This window comes from Delphinus delphis, chromosome 5, assembly GCF_949987515.2.
Source record: "Delphinus delphis chromosome 5, mDelDel1.2, whole genome shotgun sequence".
NCBI lineage: Eukaryota > Metazoa > Chordata > Mammalia > Artiodactyla > Delphinidae > Delphinus > Delphinus delphis.
Genome location: NC_082687.1, coordinates 42,924,494 through 42,945,262, shown reverse-complemented (window position 1 = coordinate 42,945,262; position 20,769 = coordinate 42,924,494). Strand labels below are relative to the sequence as shown.

The following is a 20,769-nucleotide window of genomic DNA, read 5'->3' as shown; positions in this document are numbered from 1 at the left end:
TCTGTAATGTTCTAAAGATTTACAGCAAAGTCAGGTGTATTTGGGGAGGTGGGAGGAGTGGAGAGTAGACTTACTATATGGAAACCTTTAGGAGCTCTGCAGTATCTTAGCTAGATAACCATCATGTCAATTATAGGTTTTGGTTGTGAGCAATAGAAACCAATTCTAATGAACTAAATAAAAAAATGAGATTTATTGGAGGAGCACTGGTTATCATAGATTTGAAGAAAAAGTTGAATGATGAGGTTATGTAGTAGGAATTAAGGACAATCACTACAATTCCAGTTGCTTTTCATCCTTGTGTCTCTCTGTTTATGATGTAAGTTCTCTTGAGGTTAAGTGATATTGGTTAAGCTTGAGGCATATTCATTCGCTGGGATTTGGGAGGTAAGAGTTGTGAGTGAGTGGGTACCTTAAATGACTGTGTTAACAAAGCATAGCAAGTGGGAGGGACCATTTTCCAAATAAAAATTAGGTTCTGTTATCAAAAGTGGGAAGGGATGTCAGGGAGGCAAAACCAACAGGTGTTTATGACTATCACAGAAGACCACATACCAGTCTATTTCATTCCTTCAACCATAATTTTTAGAAGTTTTATGGGTCTGTGGGAAAACATTCTGCTTTGGAGCTAAGATTAGTGATCTTAATTTACAAAAGCATCTTTATTTGGTTAAATTGCAATGAACCACATTATTTAACACATTTTGTATACCTTTAAATTTTACTCAGAAATTGTTTTCTTTATTGCTCTTGTTTACTGAGCTATCTACTCTCAGCCTTTGTTTGGTTATGCTATAGAAGCAAGGGGTACATAGGATACTGTTTACAGATATTTGCTACTCTTCCCTGGGCAGTATTATACTTTTCCATCCCATTGATTTCAGGCATGGCACTTGCTTTGGCCAATCAAATGTGAGTGGACGTGACATGAGTCTCTTACAAGCAGATGCTCTAAGAGCCAGCATGTGACCATGTTCCCTCTGCACAATAACCAAAGATGTTTCAGATAGAGGCTATTTCATGAGCCTCCCAGTTCATCCCTTCAAGATGAAGAGCCACAATCAACCTGCTATTGATGCATGGCATTATTGAGAAATAATCCTTTGTAATTATAAACCACAGACATTTGGGCCACTTGTTACTATAGTATAACCTAACCAGTCCTGATTGATACACTTGTAAAACTAATTCTCTGTTCAAACTTCACAAAGAATTTCTAACTCGTTCTGGTTTTAAATATAGACCATAAGCAGGAAATTAGGTAGAAACTGACCAGTGATGAAAAGATTAACCTGTGAGCAATGGAGAAAAAATACATGTTTTCTGGGCAAGCTTCTGACAAAATAAATTTGATATTTTGGAGATTTAATGTCAGAGCAGTGCATAGGTGTATTATAATATGGAAGACTCAATTTTGAATAGCACAATAAATTGAGAAATTTCTCAAATATCTGATTCTCTGCATTGGTACCAATGAGTAGTTTATGTATATTTAGATATTTTGAGTATTAGTTGATATTGATACTATAAGCCAAGGCACATAAAACTAGAAAAGGAAAAGCTGACAAACTGTGATCAACTTAACGAGTTGAATTTATAGTTCAACAAAATTATCAGTAGGTTACATATTGTACATGCCTATATTGATTTAAAGAAACCTGGTAGTAATCTTGAACTCTTCACAAAAAGAAATCACCAGGTCTACTTCCCTTTTAAATATTTCCTTAATCTATCCCCTCTTATTTTTACCACCACTGCTTTAACTCAGGTCTTCATCATCTCTTACTAAAGCTCCCTAATTAATCTTTCCATTGTGGCTCTCCTCCATGCTATGTTTATCACAATGCCTGGATACTATTACTGAAACACAAAATTGACCATCTTATTTCCTTGCATACGACACTTGTGATTCAACATCTCCTACAAGATAAGGCTCAAGCTCCTTAATGTAGCATACAAGGCCTTCCTGGAAAGGCAGCATGGCCTAATGGTTATGAGAATCAGTTTTGGAACCAGACTGCCTGAGTTTGAAAACAGGTCTGCTCCGATTAGCTGAGTGGCCTTAACTAAATATTTACAACAGTATGTCTGTAAAAATATTAGCTTTTATTAATATTGTATGGTTTCTCCTTCACTTCCTGTGCTTACTTTCTGACTGTTTTGCAGTTACCCAAGGGCACCTGGCAGTTTTTCATCTCTGTTCTTTAATTCCTTTGAAGTTACTCAAAACTCTTTCCGTCTCCCACCACCCTCACCCCCAAACTGGCTAATGCTGTCTCATCTTTTAACACTTAGTTCAACGATGGCTTTAAAACTTAAGATTAAGTGACTTATTTATCTCTTGTAAAAATAAAATACAGTTTGTGTGTGAAAAAAAAAGATTAAGTGACTTTTCCTTGAATAGGTAAGGTATTTCTCTTATGATTCAATATCCATCCATATCTCTATTATTACACTTATCACATGGTATGATATTATAATGTTCCTGTATCTGTTCACCTCCATCAGACCACAGGCAACTTGAAAGCAGGAATTATGTCTCATTTATCTTTGTCCCTAGTACTGTTCCTGGTACATAATAGACATGCAATAGAAATGTTTGTTGAATATATAGAAAATTGCTAAATAAAGAAATGCTTATTAATTCTCAAATCACTCTTGAACGCACTCTTTATTTTGTGGTTCAGTGTTGCTTGATCAAGATCACTGTGATAAATTTTCTTTAAAATTTATTTCCAAAGAAAGTCATTTCTCTCTTGAATTCTTAATGCTTTCTTTTCTTTTTTTTATTACATATTTATATTGGAGTATAATTGCTTTACAATGGTGTGTTAGTTTCTGCTTTATAACAAAGTGAATCAGTTACACATATACATATGTTCCCATATCTCTTCACTCTTGCATCTCCCTCCCTCCCAACTCCCTATCCCACCCCTCCAGGCGGTCACAAAGCACCAAGCTGATCTCCCTGTGCTATGCGGCTGCTTCCCACTAGCTATTTATTTTACGCTTGGTAGTATATATATGTCCATGCCTCTCTCTCGCTTTGTCACAGCTTACCCTTCCACCTCCCCATATCCTCAAGTCCATTCTCTAGTAAGTGTGTGTCTTTATTCCTGTCTTACCCCTAGGTTCTTCGTGACATTTTTTCCCCTTAAATTCCATATATATGTGTTAGCATACGGTATTTGTCTTTCTCTTTCTGACTTACTTCACTCTGTATGACACATTTTAGGTCTATCCACCTCATTAAAAATAGCTCAATTTCGTTTCTTTTTATGGCTGAGTAATATTCCATTGTATATATGTGCCACATCTTCTTTATCCATTCATCCGATGATGGACACTTAGGTTGCTTCCATCTCTGGGCTATTGTAAATAGAGCTGCAATGAACATTTTGGTACATGACTCTTTTTGAATTATGGTTTTCTCAGGGTATATGCCCAGTAGTGGGATTGCTGGGTCATATGGTAGTTCTATTTTTAGTTTTTTAAGGAACCTCCATACTGTTCTCCATAGTGGCTGAACCAATTCACATTCCCACCAGCAGTGCAAGAGTGTTCCCTTTTCTCCAAACCCTCTCCAGCATTTATTGTTTCAAGATTTTTTGATGATGGCCATTCTGACTGGTGTGAGATGATATCTCATTCTAGTTTTGATTTGCATTTCTCTAATGATTAATGATGTTGAGCATTCTTTCATGTGTTTGTTGGCAGTCTGTATATCTTCTTTGCAGAAATGTCTATTTAAGTCTTCTGCCCATTTTTGGATTGGATTGTTTGTTTTTTTGTTATTGAGCTGCATGAGCTGCTTATAAATTTTGGAGATTAATCCTTTGTCACTTGCTTCATTTGCAAATACTTTCTCCCATTCTGAGGGTTGTCTTTTGGTCTTGTGTATGTTTCCTTTGCCTTGCAAAAGCTTTGAAGTTTCATTAGATCCCATTTGTTTATTTTTGTTTTTATTTCCATTTCTCTAGGAGGTGGGTCAAAAAGGATCTTGCTGTGATTTATGTCATAGAGTGTTCTGCCTATGATTTCTTTTAAGGGTTTGATAGTTTCTGGCCTTACATTTAGGTTTTTAATCCATTTTGGGCTTATTTTTGTGTATGGTGTTGGGGAGTGATCTAATCTCATACTTTTACATGTAGCTGTCCAGTTTTCCCAGCACCACTTATTGGAGAGGCTGTCCTTTCTCCACTGTACATTCCTGCCTCCTTTATCAAAGATAAGGTGACCATATGTGCGTGGGTTTATCTCTGGGCTTTCTATCCTGTTCCATTGATCTATCTTTCTGTTTTTCTGCCAGTACCATACTGTCTTGATTACTGTAGCTTTGTAGTATAGTCTGAAGTCAGGGAGCCTGATTCCTCCAGCTCCGTTTTTCGTTCTCAAGATTGCTTTGGCTATTCGGGGTCTTTTGTGTTTCCATACAAATTGTGAAATTTTTTGTTCTAGTTCTGTGAAAAATGCCATTGGTAGTTTGATAGGGTTGCATTGAATCGGTAGATTGTTTTGGGTAGTAGAGTCATTTTCACAATGTTGACTCTTCCAATCCAAGAACATGGTATATCTCTCCATCTATTTGTAACATCTTTAATTTCTTTCATCAGTGTCCTATAATTTTCTGGATACAGGTCTTTTGTCTCCTTAGGTAGGTTTATTCCTAGATATTTTATTCTTTTTGTTGCAATGGTAAATGGGAGTGTTTTCTTGATTTCACTTTCAAATTTTTCATCATTAGTGTATAGGAATGCAAGAGATTTCTGTGCATTAATTTTGTATCCTGCTACTTTACCAAATTCATTGATTAGCTCTAGTAGTTTTCTGGTAGCATCTTTAGGATTCTCTATGTATAGTAACATGTCATCTGCAAATAGTGACAGCTTTACTTCTTCTTTTCCAATTTGGATTCCTTTTATTTCCTTTTCTTCTCTGATTGCTGTGGCTAAAACTTCCAAAACTATGTTGAATAAGAGTGGTGAGAGTGGGCAACCTTGTCTTCTTCCTGATCTTAAACTGAAATGCTTTCAGTTTTTCACCATTGAGGACGATGTTGGCTGTGGGTTTGTCATATATGGCCTTTATTATGTTGAGGAAAGTTCCCCCTATGCCTACTTTCTGCAGGGTTTTTTACATAAATTGGTGTTGAATTTTGTCAAAAGCTTTCTCTGCATCTATTGAGATGATCATATGGTTTTTCTCCTTCAATTTGTTAATATGGGATATCATGTTGATTGATTTGCATATATTGAAGAATCCTTGCATTCCTGGTATAAACCCCACTTGATCATGTTGTATGATCCTTTTAATGTGCTGTTGGATTCTGTTTGTTAGTATTTTGTTGAGGATTTTTGCATCTATGTTCATCATTGATATTGGCCTGTAGTTTTCTTTCTTTGTGACATCCTTGTCTGGTTTTGGTATCAGGGTGATGGTGGCCTCGTAGAATGAGTTTGGGAGTGTTCCTCCCTCTGCTATATTTTGGAAGAGTTTGAGAAGGATAGGTGTTAGCTCTTCTCTAAATGTTTGAAAGAATTCGCATGTGAATCCATCTGGTCCTGGGCTTGTGTTTGTTGGAAGATTTTTAATCACAGTTTCAATTTCAGTGCTCGTGATTGGTCTGTTCATATTTTCTGTTTCTTCCTGATTCAGCCTTGGCAGGTTTTGCTTTTCTAAGAATTTGTCCATTTCTTCCAGGTTGTCCATTTTATTGGCATAGAGTTGCTTGTAGTAATCTCTCATGATCTTTTGTATTTCTGCAGTGTCAGTTGTTACTTCTCTTTTTTACTTCTAATTCTATTGATTTGAGTCTTCTCCCTATCCTGGAGAATGTTCCATGAGCACTTGAGAAAAATGTGTATTCTGTTGTTTTTGGATGGAATGTCCTATAAATATCAATTAAGTCCATCTTGTTTAATGTATCATTTAAAGCTTGTGTTTCCTTATTTATTTTCATGTTGGATGATCTGTCCATTGGTGAAAGTGGGCTGTTAAAGTCCACTACTATGAATGTGTTACTGTCGATTTCCCCTTTTATGGCTGTTAGTATTTGCCTTATGTATTGAGGTGCTCCTATGTTGGGTGCATAAATATTTACAATTGTTATATCTTCTTCTTGGATTGATCACTTGATCATTAAGTAGTTCCTTCTTTGTCTCTTCTAATAGTCTTTATATTAATGTCTATTTTGTCTGATATGAGAATTGCTACTCCAGCTTTCTTTTGGTTTTCATTTGCATGGAATATCTTTTTCCATCCCCTTACTTTCAGTCTGTATGTGTCTCTAGGTCTGAAGTGGGTCTCTTGTAGACAACATATATATGGGTCTTGTTTTTGTATCCATTCAGCTAATCTGTGTCTTTTGGTGGGAGCATTTAGTCTATGTATATTTAAGGTAATTATCGATATGTATGTTCCCATTCCCATTTTCTTAATTGTTTTAGGTTCGTTATTGTAGGTCTTTTTCTCTTGTGTTTGTTGCCTAGAGAAGTTCCTTTAGCATTTGTTGTTAAGCTGGTTTGGTGGTGCTGAACTCTCTCAGCTTTTGCTTGTCTGTAAAGGTTTTAATTTCTCCATCGAATCTGAATGAGATCCTTGCTGGGTAGAGTAATCTTGGTTGCAGGTTTTTCTCCTTCATCACTTTAAATATGTCCTGCCTCTCCCTTCTGGCTTGCAGAGTTTCTGCTGAAAGATCAGCTGTTAACCATTTCAGGGATTCCCTTGTGTGTTATTTTTTGTTTTTCCCTTGCTGCTTTTAATATTTTTTTTTGTATTTAATTTTTGATAGTTTGATTAATATGTGTCTTGTCATATTTCTCCTTGGATTTATCCTGTATGGGACTCTCTGTGCTTCCAGGAGTTGATTAACTATTTTCTTTCCCATATTAGGGAAGTTTTCAACTATAATCTCTTCAAATATTTTCTCAGTCCCTTTCTTTTTCTCTTCTTCTTCTGGAACCCCTATAATTCAAATGTTGGTGCGTTTAATGTTGTCCCAGAGTTCTCTGAGACTGTCTTCAGTTCTTTTCATTCTTTTTTCTTTATTCTGCTCTGCAGTAGTTATTTCCATTATTTTATCTTCCAGGTCACTTATCTGTTCTTCTGCCTCAGTTATTCTGCTAGTGATCCCATCTAGAGTATTTTTCATTTCATTTATTGTGTTGTTCATCATTGTTTGTTTCATCTTTAGTTCTTCTAGGTCCTTGTTAAATGTTTCTTGCATTTTGTCTATTCTATTTCCAGGATTTTGGATCATCTTTACTATCATTATTCTGAATTCTTTTTCAGGTAGACTGCCTATTTCCTCTTGAATTGTTAGGTCTGGTGGGTTTTTATCTTCCTCCTTCACCTGCTGTGTGTTTTTCTGTCTTCTCATTTTTCTTATCTTACTGTGTTTGGGGTCTCCTTTTTGCAGGCTGCAGGTTCGTAGTTCCCGCTGTTCTTGGTCTCTGTCCCCAGTGGCTAAGGTTGGTTCAATGGGTTGTGTAGACTTCCTGGTGGAGGGGGCTAGTGCCTGTGTTCTGGTGGGTGAGGCTGGATCTTGTCTTTCTGGTGGGCAGGTCCACGTCTGGTGGTGTATTTTGGGGTGTCTGTGGACTTATTATGATTTTAGGCAGCCTCTCTGCTAATTGGTGGGGTTGTGTTCCTGTCTTGCTAGTTGTTTGGCATAGGGTGTCCAGCAGTGTATCTTGCTGGTTGTTGAGTGAATCTGGGTGCTGGTGTTGAGATGGAGATCTCTGGGAGATTTTCGCCATTTGATATTATGTGGAGCTGGGAGGTCTCTTGTGGACCAGTGTCCTGAAGATGGCTCTCCCACCTCAGAGGTACAGCACTGACTCCTGGCTGCAGCACCAAGAGCCTTTCATCCACACGGCTCAGAATAAAAGAGAGAAAAAGTAGAAAGAAAGAATTAGTAGATGTAGAAAGAAAGAAAGAAAGATAGAAGGAAAGATAGAAGGAAAGAAAGAAAAGAGGGAGGGAGAGGGAAAGAAGGAAGGAAGGAGGGAAGGAAGGAAAAAAGAAAGAAAGAAGATAAAGTAAAAAAAGGTAAAATATAATAAAGTTATTAAAATAAAAAATAATTGTTAAGAAAAGAAAATTAAAAAAAAAAAATGGACGGATAGAACCCTCGGACAAATGGTGGAAGCAAAGCTATACAGACAAAATCTCACACAGTAGCATACACCTACACACTCACAAAAAGAGGAAAAGGGGAAAAAATCATAAATCTTGCTCTCAAAGTCCACCTCCTCAATTTGGGATGATTTGTTGTCTATTCAGTTATTCCACAGATGCAGGGTACATCAAGTTGATTGTGGAGCTTTAATCCGCTGCTTCTGAGGCTGCTGGGAGAGATATCCCTTTCTCTTCTTTGGTCTCACAGCTGCCAGGGCCTCAGCTTTGGATTTGGCCCCGCCTCTGTGTGTAGGTCGCCGGAGGGCGTCTGTTCTTCGCTCAGACAGGACGAGGTTAAAGGAGCAGCTGCTTTGGGGGCTCTGGCTCACTCAGGCCGGGGGGAGGGAGGGGAGGGAGGGGCATGGAGTGTGGGGCGGGCCTGCGGCGGCAGAGGCCGGCATGACGTTGTACCAGCCTGAGGCGCGCTGTGCGTTCTCCTGGGGAAGTTGTCCCTGGATCTCGGGACCCTGGCAGTGGCGGGATGCACAGGCTCCCCGGGAGGGGAGGTGTGGATAGTGACCTGTGCTCGCACACAGGCTTCTTGGTGGCGGCAGTAGCAGCCTTAGCGTCTCATGCCCCTCTCTGGGGTCCGCGCTTTTGGCCGCGGCTCGCGCCCGTCTCTGGAGCTTCTTTAAGCAGGGCTCTTAATCCCCTCTCCTCGTGCACCAGGAAACAAAGAGGGAAGAAAAAGTCTCTTGCCTCTTATGCAGCTCCAGACGTTTTCCCGGACTCCCTCCCGGCTAGCCGCAGTGCACTAACCCCCTGCAGGCTGTGTTCACGCCGCCAACCCCAGTCGTCTCCCTGGGTTCCGACCTCCGAAGCCTGAGCCTCAGCTCCCAGCCCCGCCCGCCCTGGCGGGTGAGCAGAGAAGCCTCTCGGGCTGGTGAGTGCTGGTCGGCACCGATCCTCTGTGTGGGAATCTCCCCGCTTTGCCCTCCGCACCCCTGTTGCTGTGCTCTCCTCCGCGGCCCCGAAGCTTCCCCCTCTGCCACCCGCAGTCTCCGCCAGCGAAGGGCCCTCCTAGTGTGTGGAAACCTTTCCTCCTTCACAGCTCCCCCCCCACTGGTGCAGGTCCCGTCCCTATCCTTTTGGCTGTGTTTATTCTTTTTTCTTTTGCCCTACCCAGGTACGTGGAGAGTTTCTTGCCTTTTGGGAGGTTTGAGGTTTTCTGCCAGCGTTCAGTAGGTTTTCTGTAGGAGTTGTTCCTCGTGTAGATGTATTTCCGGTGTATCTGTGGGGAGGAAGGTGATCTCCATGTCTTACTCTTCCGCCATCTTCCCCTCTTCTCTCTAATGCTTTCTTTTATCTGGCAAAGATAACCTAGTTTCCTGTCTTGCCTTGATTATCTCCACTCATAAAACTAAAACAGTGCTCTGTTCCAGTAACTGAATTGGCTTAAGTGGCTAATATTTTAGTGTTCTTATATTAAATTAATAAATTGTACTTAAATTACAGGCAATTTAAAATTATTTTTTGTAGTGAGGGGAATAAATATATTGAATTTTCATGGCATGATAAAAAGAATAATATGGGCACATAAATGGAATTAACTGTATCTGGTGTCAGTATTGATATTATTTATAAACTTGATTCCAATTATTTGTAAATAAAGACTGTATAACTGTTTGAAATTAAATTGAAGTATCTAATAGATTATAATAATTGTTTATGGTTTATAATGATTTTCTATAATGTGTATATATAGTTTTAGTGTTAAAGGGATTGTCACTTGGAATAAACAAGCATTGTTTTTTGTACCCAGGGTATTTTCAACATATTTGTTTATCTAATATATTATAACTGAAGACCTGCTTTTTATAGGACATTAACAAGTGCTGGTAAAGACCTGCATGATAATTTTCTGAAGGCTCTGGCAGTGAGAGAAGAAGACAATCGCAATGGAATAGTGAGCGTGAGTACATTTCATTCAAAGGCTAAAAATGTATACCTTAAAGGCACAGTTAGTATATAATATATAGTTAGTTAATAACATAATTTTTACTACTGTCTCTGAAAGGTAATTCATGAGGGATGTAATATAGCTCTTTATTATTTATATATTATAAGAATATAGGTAAAAAAAATTATTCCAATTTACATCTGTAGAAGTAGCCAAATGGTGAAAAATATTAGTAGTATTCTGTGTATCTGTTGTGGGGAAAATGTCTGTATTTGGCAGACTGGTTGTCATCTCCAACTCTGTGCTACTCCTATGTTGAAACTTCATGGTTCTTTTCAACCCAAGCTCCTACTACACTTCTCCAAATCATGTCATCCATTCATCCCCAATGTTTTCCCCTACCTACCTGATTTGTGCTACCCCTATAGTCATCCTATCGTCCTATCTGAGGAGGTGTGATAGAAACCACATAATGGAGAGATATGATTTTGAATCATACAAGGAGAGCATGCTCTTGCTTTATTAAAATATGTGCTAGATCAAATATTTAAAATTGCTAATATTATTTGGAATATTTGCTTTCATGCTTGCTAATATAATATTGGTGATAACAGTCTTCTTTAAGTCTCAAAATGTTCCAAGTTAAGGATAAAGATAGACAAATATTCCTGCTGAAACTGTAATAGTGAATTACAGAAAAATAATCAGAAGTAGTACAATGAAAAATTTAGAGCAACAGAAAAATATGTTATAAGGATGTCTATTTTTACCAAAGTTTTCTCAATAAAAAAGTTGGCATTTTTCTCACTATCATGTCCCTTGAAAATTTCACATGCAGATAAAATCCTCAATGTTCTTCAGAAAGAAAAAGAAATCATGCCTTCGTTAGAGAATTGTATAGAATGATCCTGGACTTGAAAGCAGGGAAAGTTTCTTGGTGGAAGTGGGCTGAGTGAGGTTGGAAATATGGGTGGGGACTAGACTAGTCAGTCACAACAGAAAAGTTTGGAATTTATCTGATCATTAATAGAAGGAGAAGATAGAAAGGTAGGAAGAAAGGCAGAAAAATGTGGTGACATAGGAATCCATGGTAAGGACTTTCAAGAAGGAACAAACGATCATCAGTGATCAAGCAGGATAAGAACTGAAAAAGGATCTGTTGTATTTGGGAACATGCACATTTGAAAGAAAAAAAATTGACAAGAACAAATTTCATTCATAGGAAGGATAGAAATAAGGTTTCTTAGGGTTGAAAAAAAAATGGCCCATGGTTAAACAGTAGCATCAACAAACACAAACAACTTTAGAGACGCTAGGCCCATGTTTTTTTTACTGCAATGGTATACTTCCTCTCAAAAATGTCTTTTTAACCTTTCTATCCTATTGGTATTTCCTTTAAAAATGAATGATGGCATCATCCACTCATTTACCCAGATCAGATGTCAGTTATAATAAACTTTCTTTTTTTTAAGTCTTTATTGAATTTGTTACAATATTGCTTCTGTTTTTTATGTTTTGGTTTTTTGGCCACGAGGCATGTGGGATCTAGCTCCCTGACTAGGGATGGAACCTGCACCCCCTCCATTGGAGGTGAAGTCTTAACCACTGGCCTGCCGGGGAAGTCCCATAATAAACTCTTTATTCTCTTTCACCCATGTTGAATGAGCCACTAAGTTCTTCTAAATGTGTCAAATCGCTTCACTTTTCACCATCTCAAATACCATTTATCTAGATTCAAACACCCATCATATCTTAAATATATTACTGTAACAGCCTCCTAAATGATACACCTGTGTATTTTCTTGGCCAACTCCCATCCATTTTCCAATCACTCAACATATATTTCTTGTGTACCTGCTCAAGCCTGGAACTGTTTTAGTCGCTGGGACACTGGGGCACTGCTGAATCTATGACCTTAAACTGTTTATATTTTAGAGAGGGAGATAAAAAATTAGTAAACAAAATAAAAATGGAACAATTAATTTCAGCTCTGGATAGGTGCTATGAAGAACATAGAATTAGAATATGGAATATAGAGAGATTGAATAGACAATGGTTGGTTGCTTTATCTACTGTATACAGGAAAAATTACTTTAAAGAGGTGACATCTGTTGAGACTTGAATGAAATGAGGAAGATAGCCATGGAATTTGAAGGGTGAGATACCCCAAAGAGATAAATATTTGAGAGGGAGAAATATCCCAAGAAGAAGGAACATGTATTAAAATCTCCTGCGATAACAGCAATCATGGCATATTCAAGAGATGGTAAGAAGACCAGAATGGCTGGAAGGCAGCTATTGAAGGGAATTAGAAAATCAGATGAGATCAGAGAGGAGGTCAGCAGCCAGATAATGTAGGTTTTAAGGAATTTTGATTTTATCTTTTTTAAATTTTTATATTTATTCTTTTATTATTGTGATAGAAAGTTGATGGACAGATGATCTTTAGCAGAGAAGTGACCCGATCTGGTTTACACTTTAGAAAGATTGATCTCATTGTTGCTGTGTGGGGTAGAAGAATGTGGTAAAGAAATGTAGAGCCAGAAGCAAGGAGATAAGTTAGGGAGCTCTTGTAATCAACCAGCAAGAGATGAAACTCTCAAGGCATCATGGTTGTAGTTGAGATGGAGGGAAGTTACTGAATTGTGTCTATGTTTTGGAGGCAAAGCAGACAGGACTCACTGTTGGATTGGATGTGGAATATTAAAAAGAGGAAATTAGGATGACTTCTAGGTTTTTAGTTTGAACAGGTGGGGATGATGGTGGCACTTACTGTGACAGGGAAACTTATTTCAGGAATCAATAATGAAATAGCTCTGTTTGGGCTATATTAATTTTGTGATGCCTATTAGATATCCAAGTGGAGAAGTTGATTGGTTACTTACATATATTGGTTTGGAACTTGGGAGAAGTTTTGGCTAGGATATAAATCTGAAAGCTATCAACATCTAAATGGTATGTAAAGTCATGGGTTTGCAAAAGTTTACCAGGCAGAGAGTGTGGGTAGAAAGAGTGAGGTTCTATGACAGATTTTTAGGACACTGCAACATTTAGAGGTCTGAAATGTGTGAAAGAACTAGCTAAGTAACAGGTAGGAGAAAAATCAGGTGAGAGCCATGATATAGACATGGGAAAAGAAAAAAATTTCAAAGGCAGGAATGCTCACCATGTCAAATGCTGCTGAGAGGTTAAATAAGATGATCTGTTAGTTTCTCATGGCTGCCATAACAAGTTATCACAAACTGAGTGGCTTGAAACAACAGAAATTAGTTCTCTCACAGTTCTTCTGGAGGCCAGAAATCTGAAGTCAAGGTGTCAGCAGAACCGTTCTGAAGCATCTAGGGGAGACTCTATTCCATGCCTTTCCCTTAGCTTCTGGTGTGTCTGAGAGTCATTGGTGTTCTTTGGTTTGTAGAGACATCACTCTAACCTCTGCCTCCATCATCACATGGCATTCTCCTTATGTATCTGTATCTCTGTCTTCTTTTCTTATAAAGGCACCAGTCATTGCATTAGCACCCCCTCCCCTGGTTGAATACAACTTAATATTAATTCCGTTATACCTACAAAGAGCCTATTTCCAAATAAGGTTATTTTCACAGGTACCAAGTGTTAAGATCTCAACATATCTTTTGGAGCGGGGAGCGGGGACATACAAATGATGAAAAGTTTGCTATTGTTTTTGGCTAAGTAAGTATCATTGAGTATGTTGATGAGGGCTGCTTCAGTGGAGGGCTGTGGTTAAATGTCTCATTGGAGTATGTATAGAAAAGAAGAAAGTGTGTAAGTGAAGATAAGGAGGTCAACTGTTTTTGAGGATTTTTGCAGTGAAGTCTAACATAGATCTTGAATGACAGCTGGTACAGGGCTGGGGGTCTAGAAAGTTTGTTTTAAGATGGATAATATTAACCAAGTTTATGTTAACGGGAATGACCCAGTAGAGAGAGGGATATTGATGGCACAGTGAACAAAGGGGATCTTTGCTGGGATTCAGAGCACCAGGAAAGGGTTTGTCTTTGAGAGGGGCAGAAGCCACTAGCAGGAGGGAAGAAAGAGTATATAGGCACATCTGCCAAATAGGTTGATGGATTTAGATATGGGAAGATGAGATAGCTCTGCTGTGAGTTTATCTATTTTTTTTTCTACATTGCTGCTCCAAATGACCTTTAATTACATCGTTATGGTTTTTTTCCCCTTAGAAAATATCATAAATTTAACTTTTTTTAAGTCATTTAATGTTGGGTAGGTTGTCATTGATTTGGAAACAAGCGTCTTTTTTAGATTTATAGCTTGCTTGCTGACTTTGAAAATAACATATGGTCATTTATTTGGGCCTTTGAATTTGTGATACTATTATAATCAGCAGACTACATATCATTGTATCAAGGGTGGCATTTAAGGCTTAATTTTGTATGTCCTAGTCTTGTCTTAATGAAGACTCCAAATAGTTTTAGAGCAAACACTTTACAACAGAATACAATATATTTTAGAAAGATCTAATTATAAGGATCATGGGCTTACTTTAAAATCCATTTACTAACTGGATATGCTTTTTTAAAAGTAGTCCTATAAAATATACAATATTCATGAGATTTGAATCTATATTAATTTACTGTCAGCAGAAATTACATGTGAATTTTATGAGGTCTGAACTCTCTGAGGGAAATGACTATTTCCTGAGCATTGAGATTTCTCTACATAATGTGTAGGGTCAAAATAAATGGAGAACTTCAACCCAGAGGCACATTTGCTACTCTTTTTGTTTCATCTTATTGAAGGTACATACGAGAAAAAATTATGTTAGAGTTTTAGAACTGACGTAGTTGACTTGACCTGCATGGCCTAATAAGGTTTGAAGGCTAATTTCATAGCAATTTTCCTAGGTAATTTTCTTTAAATGTAGCTAGGAAGTTAGAAGAAGATTAGATTTACTTTCCCACACTCATAACTTTTTATTTTATTTTTAAGTTTGGTGATCCCAGGTTTCAAATGCTATTTAGTGTAATTGGATCTTGTTCTGAGTGTCCTCTTTCTCCCTCTGGTCAACTAATTGCAAATGTGATTTATTAGTTTTCTCCACTTAGGCTTTGAATTTACTCTGCTATAGAGCCTGGAGCTTAGGAAAACAGCACGCCTTTCTGCCCCCTCATCTCCAGGGGCCTCCACCCTAATATTTTCAATGTGCAAGTTATAGGATTATTTGCTTATTATATACATTTATACCATTCCCACAAAGCTGCTGCTTGGGTGTGTAGTCTTGGGCTATGCCCTGGGAGAGAATAGGGTTTTATGAAAATTAGAAATTTATATAGCTGCTATTTAAAGAATAAAAATTCTTGCAAATGTACTTCCTTTAAAGCTTTCAGTGGCTCAGTGGGTCAGATGTTCTAGATATAGATATTGTTTAGATAAGTCCGTTTTTAAGAAGCTTGTAGTAAGCCAGAGGTAACTCAGTTTAATTCAAGAATTAGTATTATTTCATGATTGCCTCTGAATTTTGTATATAATATATACAAAATAATGTGTATGTATAATATATGAATATGTATATATACACATATATACACACATATACAAGCACTATATATAAGCATATATATATATGTATGTATAAGCACACATTTCTTTTTTTACATCTTTTCCAAAATACTCTGTTTTAAATTACTATGATGCTCCATGCATTTTGTTTAGACAAAACATTGAGCCTTATGTGTAATTCATGTACAAAAATGTTTGAAAGGATTAATTGTGTAGTACTTCAAATGACAGCTACAATAAGTATTTTTTCCTAGTAATATAACTATTTAATTTTATTTTAAATGTGAGCTATTCATGTAAGAAAACATTTCTACCTCATGACTCATGTATTTCAGATTTAAAACTTTTTAAAAGACTAAAATGACTAACCATTTTCTTCTCATTGGTAAGCAGATTTATTGTTTCCTGGGAAAGTGTAGTTTTCTTATTGCTCATGCTATGAAGTGTTTAACACTGCCACCACAATGACCCATTTATTAAGTGTATGTTTATAACAAGTGCTTGGGAAAGCACGTTAAACAAGCCTGGTTCTAGATATCCAGAAACTCAGATCAGAGGCAAATCATAGTGATGCTAGTGGACATTAAAAAATTCACAGAGAACTGAACACATTGTGTGAACATATGAGATAGTGCAAAATGCATTTTCTCAGAAAAATCAGTGGAAATGTTAAATAATTAAATATTTAAATAAGAGTGGGATTAAAGGGAAATTTTTTTTTACAATTTCCAGAAATGTCTTAATAGAAATGGTTGAATTACAGAGGATGCTTGAATGAAGATGTTACATCCTGAGGGCATTTCATGTTCATGATAGAGACTAAGGAAAATATTTGAGGTCAAGATGTGTTGATTGTATAAAGAAAAGACTAGATAGACAACAGAGTGAAGAGGTAAAATGAGTTCTTCTGAGACAGTAGTATCCAATTTCTTTCTAAACTGCTCTGAGTTTTTTATATAGTTGATTAATCTTTTTTTCTCTCCTATCTTGGTGTCTGTGACATGATTATCTTATAGTTTTCCAATTTTCTTCTGATTTTGATCTCAGTCTCTTTCTTGGGCTGACCACCATATACCTCCATTTGACCTGCATCTCTTCCACTATACACATTTTCCCTTGGTGAATCACCCAGACCCATGAACTCACTAACTGTATGCTTCTTGCTACAGAGGCTTAGCTCTTTGTTGTCCATCTATTTATTAATTTATTCACTTATTTAGCAAATGGTGATAACTGGTTCTGTACAAGGCATTATATGAGCTTCTGGGGATACAGTGGATGGCAAGTGCCTTACAGAGCTTAGAGTTGCTTGGAAAAGAAAGTGTATGATCAAGTAAACATACAGATAAAGCAAAATTGCAACTGTGATAAGTGCTATGAATGCAAAACACAAAAAGATCTGATTGCATTTAAGTAGGTTGAGAGATGATATGGTCAGAGTTTTAGACAAAAAAGATCAGTGTGCTATCAATATAGAGAATAATTTATAGAAAGCATAAAGCAGATGCTTTATCTTTTGCAATGCAATAAATGCATTGCAAGATCTGATAAGAGAAGATGAGATGGTAGCCTGGACCAGGAAGATGATAGGGAAGATAAAGAAGATTTGAGAGTTATTTAGAAGGTAAAGTGGGTAGGAATTGGTGACAGTTAGGATATGGCTAAGGAGGGAGCTGAGGCAAAGGGAGTGGCCATGGATAATTGGCCTTCACAGCTGGATAGTAGGTGCTGCTACTCTTTGAGACATGGGGCAGTGAAAGATGGGGAATGGGGTACAGAGATCATGGGTCTGATTTTGGACATACTGAGTTTGAGTTGTCTTTGACGAAAGAAGTTGTTGAGATGTTAAGTAGAGAGCTGGAGAAGAAGATCTAAACTCTATTCCAATGTTTATCTCCACATTGCTATACCTCAGATACTTACATTTAATCTATAGCTAAATCAAATTTCTGTTCCTCTTCTATTCCTCAGTTATCACACCCAGTTGGTGACCAAACCTGGTCAACTCTACCTTGTAAATATGTCTCAAATAAATGTGGGAGATGTGGCAAGAAAGCCAAAGTGGTGGGTGACAGCCAGCTCGGAGGGCTCTGTTGTGCTGTGCTCAGTAGCGTGGGTAATGCCCTGAAGATGATGGCTGTCCATGAAAGAATTTAGACAAATGGTCCATGTGATCCAATGTGTATTTTAAGAGTACATCGGGGACAGGATGTAAGGAAAAGCACGTGTCTGTAGAGATAGGAGATGAGATATGAGACAGGGAGATCAACTGAGAGGCCACTGTAACATTTCAGATAGATAATAAAAGGCTGGGATAAAGAAATGACAGAATGAGTGGTGGGAAAGGATGGGTTTGTGTAATTCAGGAGATAACTTTGTTTTTTTGATAAGGAAATTGTGAGAGGAAGTTTTGAATACTGTTTATGCATTTCTGTTTGGGGGATTCAATGGAGCATATAAACAGCTGATGATAATTTTATTTATGGGAAGAGAAGTATGATCCTGGCTTTAGAGGATTTAGTGTAGTTCAGTGGCTAAGAGCATAGAACTTGCAGTAGACAGTAACTAGTCTAAAGTTCCAGATTTACTATTTACCCAGTATTACAAATTTCTAAAGGACTATGCTACTTTTCCCTAAACCACAATGTCCTGCTCTTTAATGTAGAGATTAAAAGGGTACCCTCATCTTAATAATGATTGAGTATTGAAAAGAAAATAAAGGTTAAACATTTGGCACACTGCATGATACATGACAAGTATTTAATAATGTGGACCAGTCCCTCCCATCAGGAAACTTGCTCAAGCCTCTTAGATAGCCTCATCCACCAGAGGGCAGACAGCAGAAGCAAGAAGAATTACAATCCTGCAGCCTGTGGAAAAAAAACCCACATTCACAGAAAGATAGACAAGATGAAAAGGCAGAAGGCTATGTCCCAGATAAAGGAACAAGATAAAACCCCAGAAAAACAACTAAATGAAGTGGAGATAGGCAACCTTCCAGAAAAAGAATTCAGAAAACTGATAGTGAAGATGATCCAGGACCTCAGAAAAAGAATGGAAGCAAAGATTGAAAAGATGCAAGAAATGTTTAACAAACACCTAGAAGAATTAAAGAACAAACAAACAGAGATGACAAAACAGTAACTGAAATGAAAACTACACTAGAAGGAATCAATAGCAGAACTGAGGCAGAAGAACGGTTAAGTGACCTGGAAGACAGAATGGTGGAATTCACGGCTGCAGAACACAATAAAGTAAAAAGAATGAAAAGAAATAAAGACAGCCTAAGAGACCTCTGGGACAACATTAAACACAACAACATTCACATTAAAGGAGTCCCAGAAGGAGAAGAGAGAGAGAAAGGACCCAAGAGAATATTTGAAGAGATTATAGTAGAAAATTTCCCTAACATGGGAAAGGAAATAGCTACCCAAGTCTAGGAAGGGCAGAGAGTTCCAGGCAGGGTAAACCAAGGAGAAACACACTGAGACACATAGTAATCAAATTGACAAAAATTAAAGACAAAGAAAAATTATTGAAAACAACAAGGGAAAGATGGCAAATAATATACAAGGGAATTCCCTTAAGGTTAACAGCTGATTTCTCAGTGGAAACTCTAAAAGCCAGAAGGGAGTGGCATGACATATTTAAAGTGATGAAAGGGAAGAACCTACAACCAAGATTACTTTACCCAGCAAGGATCTCATTCAGATTCGATGGAGAAATCAAAAGCTTTACAGACAAGCAAAAGCTAAGAGAATTCAGCACCATCAAACCAGCTCTACAACTAATGCTCAAGGAACTTCTCTAAGTGGGAAACACAAGAGAAGAAAAAGACCTACAAAAACAAACCCAAAACAATTAAAAAAATGGTAATAGGAACATACATATCAACAATTACCTTAAACATGAATGGAATAAATGCTCTAACCAAAAGACACAAACTCGCTGAATGAATACAAAAACAAGACCCATATATATGCTGTCTATAAGAGACCCACTTCAGACCTAGGGAAACATAGAGACTGAAAGTGAGGTGATGGAAAAAGATATTCCATGCAAATGGAAATCAAAAGAAAGATAGAGTAGCAATACTCATATCAGATAATATAGACTCTAAAATAAAGAATGTTACAAGAGACAAGGAAGGACACTACATAATGATCAAGGGATCAATCCAAGAAGATATAACAATTATAAATGTATATCCACCCAACATAGGAGCACCTCATACATAAGGCAACTGCTAACAGTTATAAAAGAGGAAATCAACAGTAGCACAATAATAGTGGGGGACTTTAACACCTCACTTACACCAATGGACAGATCATCCAAGCAAAAAATTAATAAGGAAACACAAGCTTTAAATGACACAATAGACCAGATAGATTTAATTGATATTTATAGGACATTCCATCCCAAAACAGCAGATTACACTTTCTTCTCAAGTGCGCACGGAGCATTCTCCAGGATAGATCACATTTCGGGTCACAAATCAAGCCTCAGTAAATTTAAGAAAATTGAAATCATATCAAGCATCTTTTCTGACCACAACGCTATGAGATTAGAAATGAATTACAGGGAAAAAAACATAAAAAACACAAACACATGGAGGCTAAACAATACGTTACTAAATAACCAAGAGATCACTGAAGAAATCGAAGAGGAAATCAAAAAATACCTAGAGACAAATGACATTGAAAACACAATGATCCAAAATCTATGGGATGCAGCAAAAGCAGTTCTAAGAGGGAAGTTTATAGCAATAGAAGCCCACCTCAAGAAACAAGAGAAATCTCAAATAAACAATCTAACCTTACACCTAAAGGAACTAGAGAAGGAAGAACAAACAAAACCAAAAGGTAGTAGAAGGGAAGAAATAATAAAGATCAGAACAGAAATAAATGAAATAGAAACAAATAAAACAATAGCAAAGATCAATGAATCTAAAAGCTTGTTCTTTGGGCAGATAAACTAAATTGATAAAACATTAGCCAGACTCATCAAGAAAAAGAGGGAGAAGAGTCAAAGCAATCAAATTAGAAATGGAAAAGGAGAAGTTACAACAGACACCACAGAAATACAACGCGTCCAAAGAGACTACTACAAGCAACTCTATGCCAATAAAAAGGACAACCTGGAAGAAATGGACA

General features: G+C 37.3%; 1 protein-coding gene across 2 annotated transcripts in view; it reads left to right on the top strand.

The window, feature by feature from the left end:
- Positions 1–20,769, top strand: part of CFAP299 (cilia and flagella associated protein 299) — a 625,888-nt gene that overhangs the window by 231,872 nt on the left and 373,247 nt on the right. For both annotated transcript variants that reach the window (XM_060011681.1, XM_060011680.1), the window contains exon 3: positions 10,000–10,090. In XM_060011681.1, the coding sequence (XP_059867664.1) occupies positions 10,000–10,090 (91 nt within the window). The remainder of the gene's footprint in view (positions 1–9,999; positions 10,091–20,769) is intronic.